The 15,699-nt window shown below is 46.3% G+C and overlaps 1 protein-coding gene across 1 annotated transcript in view; it reads right to left on the reverse strand.

Moving 5' to 3' along the window:
• Positions 1-15,699, reverse strand: part of RAD18 (RAD18 E3 ubiquitin protein ligase) — a gene marked incomplete at its 3' end in the record, with an annotated part of 61,204 nt that overhangs the window by 36,205 nt on the left and 9,300 nt on the right. Inside the window, exons 4-10 of the mRNA XM_010184344.1 lie at positions 14,927-15,270; positions 12,872-12,971; positions 11,259-11,443; positions 8,400-8,476; positions 7,655-7,719; positions 3,244-3,374; positions 63-219 (exon numbers count right to left, since the gene is read on the reverse strand). Of these exons, the coding sequence (XP_010182646.1) occupies positions 63-219; positions 3,244-3,374; positions 7,655-7,719; positions 8,400-8,476; positions 11,259-11,443; positions 12,872-12,971; positions 14,927-15,270 (1,059 nt within the window). The remainder of the gene's footprint in view (positions 1-62; positions 220-3,243; positions 3,375-7,654; positions 7,720-8,399; positions 8,477-11,258; positions 11,444-12,871; positions 12,972-14,926; positions 15,271-15,699) is intronic.

A 15,699-nucleotide genomic window follows, 5' to 3' on the forward strand; every position in this document is an offset into this window, starting at 1 on the left:
GGTCACGGGCAGAGCTTGGTCTGATCCGGAACAGAGCATGGAGAAGAGACCCCTTCACTCACCTGCTTGTGGAGCCCGATGGCAGCGACAGCGCAGGAGAGGCCGATCCCTGCCCTCCCTCCAGTGGATGGGAGTCCTCTCCTCTGCCATCAGGGCTCTCTGTTTTGGGTGACTGAGCTGCTCCGAGGACGACAGCGCTGGGCTGCTCCTCTCCGCATTCTACAGAGAAAAGGCACAGATTAGCAAGAATGGCAAATAAAATACTACTGTTTAAATTTCTGCAGCCTGGAGAGAGAGCTTAAGAAAAAACAAAGTTATAAATATTTAAATACCAACACCTCATTCTCAGTTACTTGCTTCCCAAAATGCTCACGAACCAGAGACTGCAACAGAAAGGTTTCATTGGTCTGAGCTTCAAATACAAACAAGGAGAGAAGTAAAGGGTAAAGATATTTGCCCCATTTCATAAGATGAACCTTTATTTCAGAAATTAGCAAACACTCAATGGGACAGCGCTGTTTTCAGCTGCTTGCTACCAATTCACTCCATCTACTGCACGAGACAGCTTCAGAGCTCCAGTTGTACAGATGAAGTTAACGGGCTTGTTTTCAGTAAGAGAAGCATTACGATTTATCTCCTTATGCATCTAAGAAAGACGTCAGTCCAGATAACTGACATTCCCATTTTTTAACAGGAAAAGCAATCTCTAGACAACACACGTCAGGCACAAACTGTAAAGCCATTCCGTTATTTTGTGTCAAGTGTTTCTAGCTACAAAAAGACGAGCAGTTCTCTGAAAAGATGCCTTCCACCTTTCCAAAGAGAAAGCAAATGCAGAGTAGAAAGTACGGTAGGTAAAGATGAACCACTCTGTGCCATACACAGAAATATTTTCCAGCGAGTTATTTTACCAGAAAGCTTCACAGGACACTAAACCACACAGACTCACCTCTAACAACCCTGATCGCAGCAGTGCCCTGTCCACCCTGCTCACACCACTTCTGGCCAGAAGTGACTTGGACAGAAATGCCCAGACAGCCCCGTAATTAGAGTGGGGAAGAGCTACACAGGCTTTGAATTCGGCTACAGTTTGCCCTTTCCCTTTCAGTAAAGGGTGTAATTAAATATCGGGAGCTCATTTTTGGCTGTTGCAAACAACCGCAGGTTAGGGTGACTCAGTTGTCCAACTAATGAAACAGAACTCTGCAATTAACTGGGTAAAAATAGCCAGAGCCCTGTGCAATCATGTGTCCCCGACGAGGTGTATCACAAATATTTACCAGATTCCTGATAGGCAAAGCAAAACCCTATGATTTAAAAGTTAGGAAACAGAAAGAGTAAAAACTGAGTATTTGAAGTTTAAAGATTCAGAAGAAGATGATGTGAATCAGGAACAGATGATTAAAGCATCACCAAAAATAGAGAGAGATTTTCCAGACGTTTACATTGCACCAGACAATACTACGATACAGGACAATGGAAGAAATTAAGGGGTATTTTGTTTTTCTGTTTTAGAAAGTATGTTTTAATTCTGTACAATTCTAATACTCCCATGGGAACGCAAATAAAGCGGGTAGGGAATGCGTCCACAGCCTTTGCTCTTTCAGCAGTCACGCTTTAAATGGCAAGTTATGACACACTGCAGGCTTTCTTCCTTCCACAGATTGTAATTTCCAGTTAGATAAAAAGGTAATTGCTGTTAATAAGGCACACTAAGGAAACAGGCTTTAGGCATTGGTTCCTTCACCTGTAAATCACTTTGGTTTGGTTTGTTTCTTTAGATGGTTCGCAAGCAGTCAACCAGGTCCAGATGTTTGGCATAAAATCAGAAACTGAAATTTCAGAGCTTGCTGGAAGCGCAGCGCGCACAGAGTGTAGTGAATGTTCTGCAGGTCTGCCCACCCAGACGAGGTGATGCTGTGCGACACGACACAGGCTGATACACCTCACAGCAGTCACTTTCTGTCTGAGCACTCTTCTGGAAAAACTGCACAGGTTCACTCCAGCTTCCCAAACTCTGCTGTTCGGTGCACAGGAGACAGAAACCCAATAATTCACAGAAGCCGATGGCTCCACAGAGCACGGCTAGGAATTACTGTTTCAAAGTCTGTGATCCCATTATCTGGTAGCACACTGCTTGTGCCTCTGCTGTAGGAGAGAACATCACTGTAAGTTACGTCAAACATGGTAAACTTTATCCTTGCGATTCCCTAATTTTTACCCTTCACATGGAAGGGATTATGCGTTGCATCAAGGTCTGCATGAAATGATAAGGACAACATTCATAGTTACATTGTTATTTTCATTTATTTTTATTCTTGAGAGCTCTGTGAGAGGAATCAGCGCAGGAGACACCACAGATTGATGCAGCTCAGCTCCAGAGAGCGGGGATTTGGGAGAGCTGATGCAAACCAAACTGCCAGATCTTCCCAACAGCACATCCACCTGTGGGCAATGGGATTCTCTCCAGAATTCAGTCTCCTGAACAGATTGCAACTTCACAAGTCACAGCAGGTTGAGGAATGCTCTAGATCACACACAGCTCTACGTACGCTGCCACAGTAGCACAGAGCAAACGGGACTGGGGAAGCCCGCGGGAAGGACGGTAACAGCACTGGTGGGTGCTTCTGCACTGCTGGGGGCAGCGAGAACAAAGCACACACAGCTCAAGGAGCTGAGTTACTGCGGTTGTTGCTGTGTCGAAGCACATAAACTCTTCACTGTGTTCAAGTACACAAACAGTTTAAAAGAAGCCAAAAATATTTTACTGCTTCCACATGAGGACAAATACTTGTTCCGATCCACACAAATATCTCCGCAGTTCCCAGTTACCGACTCCCCGTTGTATTAATGACGCAGAAAAGCTGAAACCCAGCAAGCAGCACCCATGGTCAGATTGTCACCCACCCACTCACTGCGACTTCAGTGGATTCGGATCAGAACCCAAGACCCCATCTCAACACCTCATTAAAATACACGCTTCAATAAAGCACATCTGTACACAATCCCATTAAGATCAAACAAATCATGTATTTATTATGGGTTGTGCTTATGCATTACCCTAAAATCAATGGCAGCCCATCTCATTAAGGTCTGTTTGATTTTTATGCCTTTTTGCTCCCTCAAGGACTGTGGGAGAACCACAGAGGAAAGAACATTTCTGCAGGAAACCCCTCATTTATTACAGAATTAATTAACTCTTAGTGTGATCAAAGAGGGACTGCATTAATCACCATTACTGACCTGGGGCCGCCGGCAGTTCCTCGACAGCGATGGCTCCCTTGTTTTGATCACTTTCTGTTTTCCTCTTGCCACTCTTCGTCCACCGGTTATTTACTTGATCCACCAAAAACTGAAACTCGCTTCTGTGTTTGCTCCCTGCAACGGAACAGCGCGTTACTGATCACTGCCACAGCACTCCTAGGGCACACCACAAGAGTCAAAAAGACGTGAGCAGAACTAGACACAAAATACCAAATTAAAACCATTTTTGTGACAGCAATGAACGCCAGCTCGTCCTCGCAATCTGTTCCATGTCCTGTGGAGGATCCAAACCTGTGTCTGCACTTTTACAGAGTTACCCAGTGGTCAGGAACACTCGCACAGATGAAAATTTAATTGTGGCACAGAACTGTGTTTCTTCTTTATATTATCTGTCTTCTTTGCTTCCTAAGCTTGTTAAGCACTGCAGCTACCACTGGTACAACACTTAATACCGTGGGCATTTAAAGTAGCTTTGGGTTTCCCCCATTCCTGCAGTAAAGCATCGTCAAAAGCTTTGTGCCACGATCATTACACTGTTTTGACAGAGATCTTCTAACCACAGTTAATTGCTCCTTGGCACACCCTTTGCACCTTCCATCACTCAGAGTGTTTGAAGCCATCGTCCGGTGTCCAGTCAAAGCAGTGTTGTTTTTAATCTAGATTTAATTCCAATCTGGAGACTTCAGAGCTTTTGCTGGAGGCCGGGAGACACCTGCTCTCCTCAGGCGGATGCTGCCATTTCCCGACCCTCACTGGGCACCAGGGGCACCCGGCTCTGCCCCACAGAAGGCCCCAGCGTCCATGGAAAACGTCCATGAGGGTGGCTGCCCATGGCCAGCACCGCACGAAGCCCAGCCCACGCAGCATCACACCGATGGGTTACAGCAAACAGGGGTCCCCTTCATTTGGAAGGGCTTCCAATAAATTGTCGTTTTGAGAAAAAGATCTGTCCTTTCGAGAAAAAGAAAGTACTTCAGCTAAAACCTTCAGCCCGATTGGTTCTCCATCTCCTCACCCTCCCTGGGCAACGGGGCCTGGCTTCCCCGGCGAGCAGCCCTGACCCCTCCTCAGCCACCACAGGGGTCTCCTCACAGCACCACCTCTCCTTGTCCCCCTCTCAACAGGGCCCAGCACCCCCAGGAGCAGACAGCCCTGGGGTGCTGTGCTGGGTATAAATGATCCAACCCAGACCCGTGTCCTGCTGCAGTGAGAGCAGGGGGAAAGCCAAAATCAAATCACACTGAGCTCTGCTCCGCAGAAGGAAACAGATCTAACACCAACGCTCTCGCCCTGCGTGGCTGGAAACACCACACAAGGTCAACAGCTTTTAACGAAAAGAAAGTTCTCGTCCCACGTGCCCGTGTCTGAGCCATCACGTTCACTACCCAACTCCTCTGCCGCTTCGGTTTTTCCAGCGTTCCTGCTTCTTGTTGTTTTGTTTTATGGTGTAACTACAAGGCTTTCCAAGTTAAAAAGAAATGTCCTGGCAGAGAAAGGCACTGTTCAGATACACCGTAAATCACTGCTGCGCAGAAACAGCATAGCACGCACATTTCATAAAACTAAAGGCATCTCAATAATAAAACAACTGCAGATGTAATTACAAATGCTTAAAACACAAAACATAAATCAGCGAGGCTCTGAATCACGTTGCGAATTAAAGATTTAGAAGCAGAGAAAACAACATCATACAGTTTTTTTGACCAAATGTATTTCTTTCCTGTAGGTTTTTTAACTCTTCAGAGGCCTGACTGTGAAGAAAGCAGATGAGGCTGACACCGGTTTGAGGGAGCCTCCGAGCTCCCACGGAGCAGAGAGATCGTGTTTAAGGGCACCTCAAGACACACACCCTGCATGTTTGCTTGAGCAGCTTCCAGCCAGCACATGAACCATCCTCGGGCTCATCAAGCCAAAATATTAATTGGTATTTCAAAAACACGTCACACAGGGAAAAAAAAAAGCAAAAAAACCAAAAATACCAACAATGTAATTTGCAATTTGCCAAGAGCCTGGGAAACTGGAAAGGACAGAAGAAAAAAGGGGGGTTTTATCGCAGCTGCCTCACTCTGCTCGTCACAAGGCTGTGACACAGCTCCACTGTGCTGTGTGCTTACAAGAGTAACGCAGCACAAAACAGCTTATCCGAGTTGCAAGGGACCAGCGAGGAGCACGCAGCCCAGCCGCTGCCCAAAGGTCCAGGGATGGTAAGGACCTTGTCCCAGCGCCTCAAACGCTGCTTGGGGCGGCCACCCCCTCTCCAGGCCGCCTGTGCCAGGGCCTGGCCCCCCTGCCAGTGTGAAACACGGAACAAGAAGTACACGGCTGGGTTTTTATTCAGAGTTAATTAACTCATTCGTTCAGCTGTGAATGAGGGACCTAGGGTGCAAGTGTTGTAAATGAAAAGAAAAAAACCAAACCACCTTTATTGTATAATTGAGCTCTTTAAGTCCATCTGTGCTGCTACAGTGGAAAAAAGGCATCTGATAAAATTTCTTTTGATCTCTAACTGTCCTCTAATTTTAATGTACAATTCTTTTTTCATGCTTATGACTTCCTCCCTATTGCCTTTATGAGAATTAATTTGCTGACACTACTTAACATTTACCTCTTTGGTCATCACTTTTTATTAATTTCAAAACCATTATGTTCCTATTATAATATTTTTCTATCTTCTCTTTTATTCCCTCCCCCCCTCTTTTTTCCTTTAATTGACTTTTACATGTTCAATTAAGCTGCCTGACGCTAATTTATTCACTTGGTAAGCTTGGTAATGTTGAAACCATATCCTTTTTACGATATAAACTCAATAAAATACCTGGTTTTGGAAAATTAAGACGGCATTCAGTATCTCCTTGTTCCAAAACGCATACAGCAGATGAAGAAAGCCGTAGGAAGGCCCAGCCCCACCAGTCCCTGCCCATTTCCCCCCATGCTGTATTGCTAGAGGTTTCTGCATGGCAAGAGAGTGATTATTAACCAGTTACTTGGGACTGGAGGAGAACGCTCAAGAGCCAAAACCACAACCAGTGCACGTACACTTCAAAAAACATATTCATAGGAACAGCAACAAAAAGCAAGGGAAAACTTTGCTAAAGATTTAGGCCCTTATTTAGCCTTCAGAGAAACCCAACTAAAATCAACAAGGCTAAATCTAGCTGCATTATGGTGTAATTTATAAGCCTGAAGCAATACAGATTTAAATACACCCTTAAGTATAACCAGAACAAGTTGTCCCTTCATTGCTCTGCTCCTCTGTGGCTGAAAGCAGAGAAGTTCAGTGTTCACCGAGTTGTTTTAGTGTGACAGGGCTAACCACCGTGTCCGAGGGTGCAAGCAGGGCGCAGGCGAAGTGAAATGAGTGGGAAACAACAGAAAAAAACTGTGACTAATAAAACACCAGTCAGGAGCTAAGTGCAAAGTAATGCTATTTAAAACACAAAGAAAGGTCAGGAAATCATCTGTAAAAGTCCATTTAACGGAGCCATTTCTGTACTAAATTACTCCCAACAGGATGCAAGTCCCGCAATCTTCAACTCTCATAAGAACGTTTGCTTCCAAACAAACCATAAATAAATACTTTTTACATAAAGCCAATGTCCGATCATTAAGAGTGCAGGGGAGGAGGGAACATGTGGAGGAACAGGCAAACGCGGTACCTGTGTTACTGGGTATACTGGAGAGTGCAGGGCCAGCATCCAGCCCCCTGCCAGCCCAGCACTCCTCAGCAGAGCCTGCAGACAGACCAGTGTGCTGCAAGGCCATGTTTTAACCAAGCATACAGCTGGCTGATTACTTACCCAATTTTCAGGAACCTCTTTGAGTCATTCCAATTATTCTCAGATCAAGAGGCAAAGGATCTGGGACAGGGAAGGGTGAAATCTCACAAGCAAAGCACGATCAGCGTTCACCGCAGGCACAGCTGCTCTGCTGTCCTTCAAAACCCGCACCACAAGAACCGCACAGGGGGCTCGTGCCGAGCGGGACCGATCCCAGCAGCGCGAGGGGTGTGCTGGTGGTACCACACAACAACGCACCTCACACCCAGGGCAGCAGAGGGAAAACTCCACTTGGCTGCTCGTGTCCACAAACACAGGAGGACCCTGAGGGAGAGGAGCAGGAAGGCAGCAATGGAGCTGCGCTGCGCGGGCGAGCAGCTGCCATCTGCCCCTCACCCAGCCCCAACATGGGGCTTTGTCAGACATCGGCACTTAACGGAGACCACGTCTCAAAGGGAGAGTTTCAGCCTAGAAAGAACTTCCAGCTTGGATTTATTGCATGGGGCTGGGGGAAAGCACATAGACATGAAAAGCATCCCTTTAGTGTGTGTATTTCAGTAGAAAGGAAAAGAAGGTCCATTTCAAAGCAAAACGAAGTGAAACTTGCGAATTACTTACGGTAATTAGCGTGGATCTCATCTATTTCTTCCTCTGTCTGGTCCTTTGTGAAGGTCAAGCTCTAGGGAATCACACAAACACTTATTTACAGAGAGAAGAAGATAAAGCCACACACTTGAAAACCAGAGACTCCAAACTGGCAGAAGGACCAGTTGTCTGTTTGTCCTCACCAGCTCTTACCCGCTCAGCTGCAGACAGCAAGATGTATTTAATGTACACACACACGCTGTCTTCGTTTCCTTTCACAAAGCCAACAGGACTAAGCCAAGCCACCCCATGCAACACCCAGCACGTGTGGACCATAACATACTTCCTAAAACCGTGCTACAAACATGCTCCAAAAGTCACCAAAGCATCGTATGTCATGGGAAAAGAGCAGGCGCTCCTGCTGACAGGGAGACAAGGAATTTGCCGGATAAATCCCAGAGAATTCCAGGAAGAAAAATACTCCCCACACTGCCGTAGAGGTCAAAATCCTCCAACATGGCCAAGGGGAACATTTCTCAAGAATTTTTAGATAGTTTGGACATAGAACATCACCAGTACGAAAAGAACTGCCCATGACAGATGAGTGGTATGAGAAAATCGTGTTGATTGTAAGATGTTATGCGTGATTTCCAACATGCAACCTGGGAATCCAGGAATTTCCATAGCAAAGTGTCAGGAAAACGCGTTCAGTGCCCACTCTGCAATTTCTCCTAGCCACCCCCCTGCCTTTCAGAGCAAAAACAATTAGCTTACATTTTCACCAGTTCTTTTAGATTCAAGTTGAACCCGAATCTTCTCATTCTTTTCCAGCTCTTTAACAACCTCTGCAACTGTTTGAAAACACAAGAAAAGGATCACTAAAACAGGAGCTGTTAAAGAAAAAGATGTAACAGCACTGAATGAACCACGCATTTAAATCACAGAGAGACAAATTCAGGCTCCGGTCACAGGCAAACCCAAACGGAGAAGTCTGACACCGGTGCTGGTTTGACACCAGTGCCTGGTGGGGGTTTGCTAACGGAGAGGCAGAGCCCAAGTTTAGGGACCCGGTGGCGAGGCCGGGAGCCCGCAGCAAGCCACGGCGTGTGCTGGTCCCTGGCTCCCAGCCACCTCCAGAGCCGCTGCTCTCATTTCCTTTGTATTAAATTCATGGGAAAACGCAGTCTCTTCAAACTGTACTTGACTCTTATTCTTGCACACTGCAGCATTTCTGTGGCACACAGGCACGTCTTTTATAGAAAGAGTTTGCAGTGTATAGCGTATCATTCAACGGAAGGCAAAACAGTGCCAAGTACTGTTTATCCCACTTTTCCCTACCTTCCCAGGCAACACAGAGCTGTCTGCAGGCGCCTGTCCAAAACCCATGGCCCGCAGATGAATTACAGCCTACTCTGACAGTTAAGTCAGACACCTCAGAAGCACACAAACAGACATAGCCGTGTGTTAACATTTTAACTGAAAGTGCAGCTATGCAGGACCCTGCGTGGGTCATTCAGACATTTACTTTTACACATCTGTTTCTACACTTAATCATTTTCACAGAGCTACTGGGCAGCTACGGCTATTTATTAAAACAAACACTTCCACTAGACGGTAAAGGAGCCAAGGAAATAAAGCTTATTAACTGTGAAGGAATAAAACCTGTTTGAAACCGGTTTAAGCAAAATCCAGGGATCTGGTGCCTGCGCTTCCTCAGCAGCTCAGCTGCTGGTGTTACACAGTGACCTTCGGTTCACTGCTGCCACGGACAATGCACGACTGCATCTTAAATGCGAGTTTAATAATTCACCCTTCACAAACAGGCATCGAGCCAGACCTCCATCGCAGTTTTGCATTGTTTGGGGCAGACTGGCTGAAGTGCACTGAACACCGTGAAACTCCTCATTAGCTGGCTGGGACAAACAACACAGGGACCTGGTGCTGCCTCGTCACCAGCGTTGCCCAAGCCAAACACAATCTCAGCTCTGTGTTAAGGCTTTAAGTCTCGCTGTAAACACGAAAACGAAAGAGATCAAACTGAGGGTGAGGAATATTCACAGAATCACAGAATCGCTCGGCTGGAAAAGCCCTCTGAGATCATCACGTCCAACCGTTCCTGTCTACCCCCTAAACCATATCCCTAAGTACCTCATCTACCCGCTCTTTAAACACATCCAGGGATGGTGACTCCACCACCTCCCTGGGCAGCCTGTTCCAGCTTCTGACGACCCTCTCAGTAAAGAACTTCCTCCTTATCTCTGACCTGAACCTCCCTTGGCACAGCTTGGTGCCGTTTCCCCTTGTTCTATCCCCATCACCTGGGAGAAGAGACCAGCACCCACCTCTCTCCAAGCTCCCTTGAGGCAGTTGGAGGTGGTGATGAGGTCTCCCCTCAGCCTTCTCTTCTCCAGGCTAAACAAGCCCAGTTCCCTCAGCCGCTCCTCATCAGGCTTGTTCTCCAGAGCCCTCCCCATCCTTGTGGCTCTTCTCTGGACACGCTCCAGAATCTCAACATCCTTCTTCTAGTGAGGGGCCTAGAACTGAACACAGCACTCGAGGTGCGGCCTCACCAGTGCCGAGTACAGGGGGATGATCACCTCCTTGGACCTGCTGGTCACACTGTTTTGAATACATATTGCTGATGTTTCTACCTGTGAGGTACCTGTGTGCAGCTCTGCCGCAGCAGGACCCAGCCACGCTGCAGAGCTGGCAGCCAGCAGCTGCATCCCAAAACCAGGGCACAACAGGCAAGAGCAGCAATGTGAGAATGTCCAGGACACTGAGGGTGTGCAGCTCCCAGGAGAGCAATACCAGAACGTGATCCTGTTGGAAATGCCTCTAAAAGGTCTGTTTGCCATAAGCGTTTTATCAAATAGAAAAATAACATGACTATAAATCTGACGTTGCTCTCACACCCACACACACCAGTGTTTGTGCTGTGCATGTATCATTTGCAGAGCTGAACTGAGAGATGACAAATGACGCATCTTGAAATAAGATGCACGTTTTCATCTTGTGTAAAACAGAATATAACAAGACCGTTCTCCTTCTAGCCCACGGATGCTATTCAGATTTTAAAACGTGGCCACACTGCCTACAAAACCAGGCAGCCCAAACGCCCTGCTCGGATCTCACCCGCCCTGCTCCAGCCCTGGCGTTCTTCAAGCACTGGGCCTGAGCATATGCAAACCAGGGACTGCTGTTGAAAGGAATTGATATTGCACTCACATTAGAGAACAAAAGCTAAATTAACAATCCATTCACTTACTCAGCATATGAGGTACTTCCAGTTTTTTGACTAAAAGCCTTGGAGTCTTAATTTGGAGGCCCTCATTAAAACGCAAAGTCAATCAAAACACAGAACATTTTTCAGAACAGGGTCAGTAAACCAGGAAGTACCAAAGAATTTCAACACAAATTTACATCCTTGCTGGGCACTTCCAGAGCACAGCAACACATCTCTGGTTTTCATTAAATTTCTTTTTTTTGCATTGATCTTGAATTACGTAAGAAAAATTCTTCCAGCCCCGGCTTTCCCAAGCACTCAGACCAGCCTTACTCCTACCCCGAGACAAGGAGCAATGCATACAAACAGCTGCAATGGTAACAGCTTTCCTGGAACTTCTGACTTACCTGATTTGGGATTTAGAGAATCACACTGAGCATTATACATGTGCACAAATTCCTGGTGTCTTTTAATGAGCTGCTGCCGCGTTCCGCAGGTCGACAGACCATGTTCCTTCAGTTTCTTCTTCAAATCACGATCCGAGAGCAAGTTGTAAACCACTTTAGACATAGGCTTCCTCTTCTGAGCAGAACTGCAGCAGGAAAAGGAAACAAACTCGATTTAATTAATACACCTGGTAAGAATCAGAATACTGACTTGCATTTTTACAGGGCATTTCACGCACTCTGGGTAAGCAACGCCCGAAAGAACCATTTCAGCCCCGACAGACACAACCCATCTCACGCTGCATCACAGACAGCAGCAACAGCTCGAAGGAGCCAGAGCACTTTTCCCACACCCGTACCTGTTGTAATTGCTCCTGGGCAGGTTCTGGGGACTAAATTATCAGTTCTACTTAAATACTGCCCGACAGCTACCATAGCGTGCCAGGGGCTCCTGATTTGAGAATAAACAGCTAAAATTCCTCAGAGGAGAGCCAGAGATGCGCTGTTACTGCAATCCAAACAACGCTGCCATAAAACAAATACACTGCCAAAAAGGCAGCGTCTAACACACAACAGCCACTCTTCAAGAAGGATCTCACATCACACTTAAAGATCCAAGCAACCCAGGTAAAATGAGTGAAGTTTAAAATTCGTTAGGGGTGCAGGCTTGACACCAAAGAAAGATCTGGCGTCCATTTCCATTCATTAAGAACAGAGAAAACACCAAAAACATCCCAAACGAAAATGGAACATCAGATTTCAATACTAATTTACCATTTATTCATCTTCAAAGTCCTTTAGCTTACAGAGGGCATTCTAAGCACGAGTGGGCAAAATAAGGGCTTTACATAAAATTACTTTCTCATTGAATGTTCAGAGGAATTGGAAACGGGAGCATGCAGTCAAACCACCCGCAGCAGAAGTCCCACATAGTTCTGAAGTCTGATCGGTTAGAAATAACAACGGCCTAAATTTATGCTAGGAAGTAAAATAAACTGAAATCCACGCTTCTGATGTGAACTTGGTGACCGTGACAAATCCTGGGGCGGAGGCAGAAAGTCTGAGGCATGCATTCATCTTATGGAAATGGAGATCCTGAAGAAACAACCTTGACCGGGGCATCCTGAAAAGAATCTCAGTGAGCAGAGTACGGCGCAATTTGTATTTTCTAACTTGACAGCCAGTGAAGCAATTTTCCTCTGGCCCACTTGAATCAGGGGAAGCAATTCATTTGCTAAGTGAAAAAATGGGAATAAGTGTTATCTGAATAGAATGCTAATGCTAGGGAGCAGAAATGTGATGAGAATAATGTACAGGCTCAGTTTCACTCTGTGTCGAACTCCTTTCTTGCCACTAAAAGCCAAAACTTAATTCTGTAGGTGACCCACATACTTTCCCGAGGGGGAAAGTCACCACCATCGCATTTGTACAGTGACTTCAGAGCAATCTGTGCAGCAGGTGACCAAGAAGCAAACACAATCCACTGCATTATAACCCTCCAGCCAGTATTTCTGATTTCAGCACTGCAGAAAACTGGCTACATGAACATAAAAGCTCTTAAAGCTGTCTCTTACCTCCTGAGGCTGTCCCTCTTCTCGTCCCTTGTCAAGCAGCTGTCCAGGTGTTTGTTTATGTACTGCTCTGGGATGGCAACATCGCAAACAGGACACTCCACTGAAAGCAAGGGAGAAGGAATTTACTAGCGGGTCATCAAGCAAAGAGCAGATGTTTTCACCTGAAAAACTAAGTCCTGACTGCAGAAAATAGAAATCCAGAATTCCAGATTTCTATTTTAAAAGATCTGGCACGTCCATCCAAAGTCTTCGTCTTTTGCTCATTTTCATTCCAGAACACTTATTTCCCTCTCTGTCTAACAGCAGAATGGCTCTCATTTCCCTGCAGTCAGATGGGATGAAATCTCTGATCAAAATCTACAACAGCACACTTAGGGGCTAACATAAACATAAGCAAGTTTATGGGCGCGGGTTAACTCAGGGTCCCGCCATACCCCACACCCATTGCAGATACCTACACGTTGTACCTGGGGCTCAGAGCTCACAGACACACACCAGCACAGAGCACAGCCCCCCAAGGCACAACTCCTCTTGCACCGTGTTGTCACGAAGCACCTATAAACATTACCTGTAAAGACACTTCACAAACTGCAGACTTAAAATATTTGTCTTTAGCAACACCTTGTGTCAAGACCAAAAGGCTGAGTGTAACCGAACAGCAGGAGGAAGATCCTCTAACCGACGTCCGCTGTTTTAGCATGAAGGAAGCTGGGTTTGGTTTCAGAGACAAAACAAAAACCACCTATGAACAGCGCTGAGAAACAGTGTGGGAACTGGGAGTTATCTGGTAAAGGCTTGGCCATTCCTGACTCCCATGAGCTCATATTCTAGTCAGAGGTTAGGGAAAAACCCAAAACTTGTGGCAGTAACACAACACAGCAGTCCTGAGCAGCCTGTTACTGGATCAAGTTAACAATTCCATTCTTAGCACAGCAACAAATAATACTTAATAAAGCACTTCCGCATCGGCTCAAGTCTTTCATTGATACTGTCTGACCAACTACTTTGCATTTGTGGAAATAATTTCCATGTAATGCATATCTGAGGATTTAATAAGGTCGTAAAATGGTAAGCAAGTGAAAATTTCAACTGCTGAAGAATAAATGAGCAGTAAAATTTCATATATGAGTTTTAAATTGCTAACACGAGCAAGTCTGATGCATAAAACTAGAAGACATAACTTCTGGGTAAGTTGATGCCATTTTCATATGGCTGCTTTCCTGGCCATATTACATCTTTAGGCAGTATTTACCCAGCTAATGAATAAATATGAACTTCAGAGTTCCAGCTGAATAAACTGTTAAGCAAAAGAACAGATAAATATTAACTAAGAAAAAAATCAGTGGTGTAGTCCTACATGGTCTTTTATTTTAATTTAGGCTTTTAATTGGGCCAACAGGATGGCTGTGCTGCTATCATGTCAGAACTAAGAGGATACTGTGTTTTTATTATAGTTGATCCGTGTATTGGATAAATGGGTGAATGGGTATTTTCACGCTTCAGAACACATTAATCTTAACACTGCAGAATCACAGACGAATAAAGCGGATTACTTTCTTCTGGAGAATGTATGAACGAGGATATTAACAAAACTGAACCCATTATCATTCTGATTGGGGGTGCCCCCCTCAAATAACAAACAACATAAAACACCTTGCCTCTGATTCCTGAAGGATACGAGAGCAGGATAAGTATCGATGCTGTCTGTCTAGTCACCAAGGAGAAGGAGAAAATTACTTCATTTTCTACTGAGTAAGTCTGGAGTGCAACTATTGCCTTTAGCGTGGTTACTCAAAGCCAAGGAATCCGCAGGCGCTGAACAGCACTGAACCCCCTGGCCTCAGCCCAGATCCTCACCGAGGACACCCCTGCAGCAGAGCCGTGCCCGTCAGCACCCACCTGAACAACGCGCACAGCCCCGTCCAGCACGGGCAGCGTCTGGACGGGCCAATGCAGGCAGATGAGGTGATGCCACGTCCCGGGGACACTCCAGTGCTTTGACACAACCAGACTTTGGGAACAGGGCAGGACAAAAGCAAAAACGAAGCCTCTCACCTTTCTTGACGACTTTTACCACAGACGTAGAAGGCTTTTCAGGGCTTTGGGTGCACTCGAGACTCTCCTGTGATCGCACTTGATTGTCTGTACCATCAGCCCCTGCAGAGCTGCTGCGCAGGTCGTGGTTTTCCTCAGTTTTGTCAATCTGCTCTGCTCCCGCCAGGCTCATTGGGGTGCAGTCTTTTTCCTTTTTCAAGAAAGTGTCGATCGCCAGCACCTCCTCTTTTACAGCCGGCCAAGAAACAGGACTCCTAGCGTGGCTTCTGCCTGCCACATGCCTGCTGCAGGCCAGCGCAGATGCAACCAGCGGAGTATCCAGGACCAGCTGGAACAGCTGCTGCCTAGAAGCATCCAGCAGACAACGTGTGGTTAGCGACACGGGACGGCGTTAGCCTTTTCTCTGAGAAGGGACCAGAACAAAACCAGATGGGGCTTTTCCTCCATCCCTTCCTCCCTCGCACATGGCGCGTGAGAATTCGCCACCCCCCCAGACAGGAGCAGGCGCAGGCACAAACCAGCTGACCCTCCCCATGCTCTGCGGAGCTGCGGAGTTCTCTTCCCCATTTTCAAACAACGTACGTTGCATTTTGCTAATGTAATAAAATGCCTCTCAAAACATCACAGGGAACACAGTAAAGAAAAAGGAGCTTCCCCATTGCTTGAAGATGGCAGAGGACCATGTCCAAGTGAGAGTGCTCCAGGCACCGCCACACAGCTGGGACAAGGGCTCCCGACAGCAGAGCTCAGAGGAAAGCGTTGCCAAATTCCTG

This window comes from Mesitornis unicolor, unplaced genomic scaffold, assembly GCF_000695765.1.
Source record: "Mesitornis unicolor isolate BGI_N332 unplaced genomic scaffold, ASM69576v1 scaffold1120, whole genome shotgun sequence".
NCBI lineage: Eukaryota > Metazoa > Chordata > Aves > Mesitornithiformes > Mesitornithidae > Mesitornis > Mesitornis unicolor.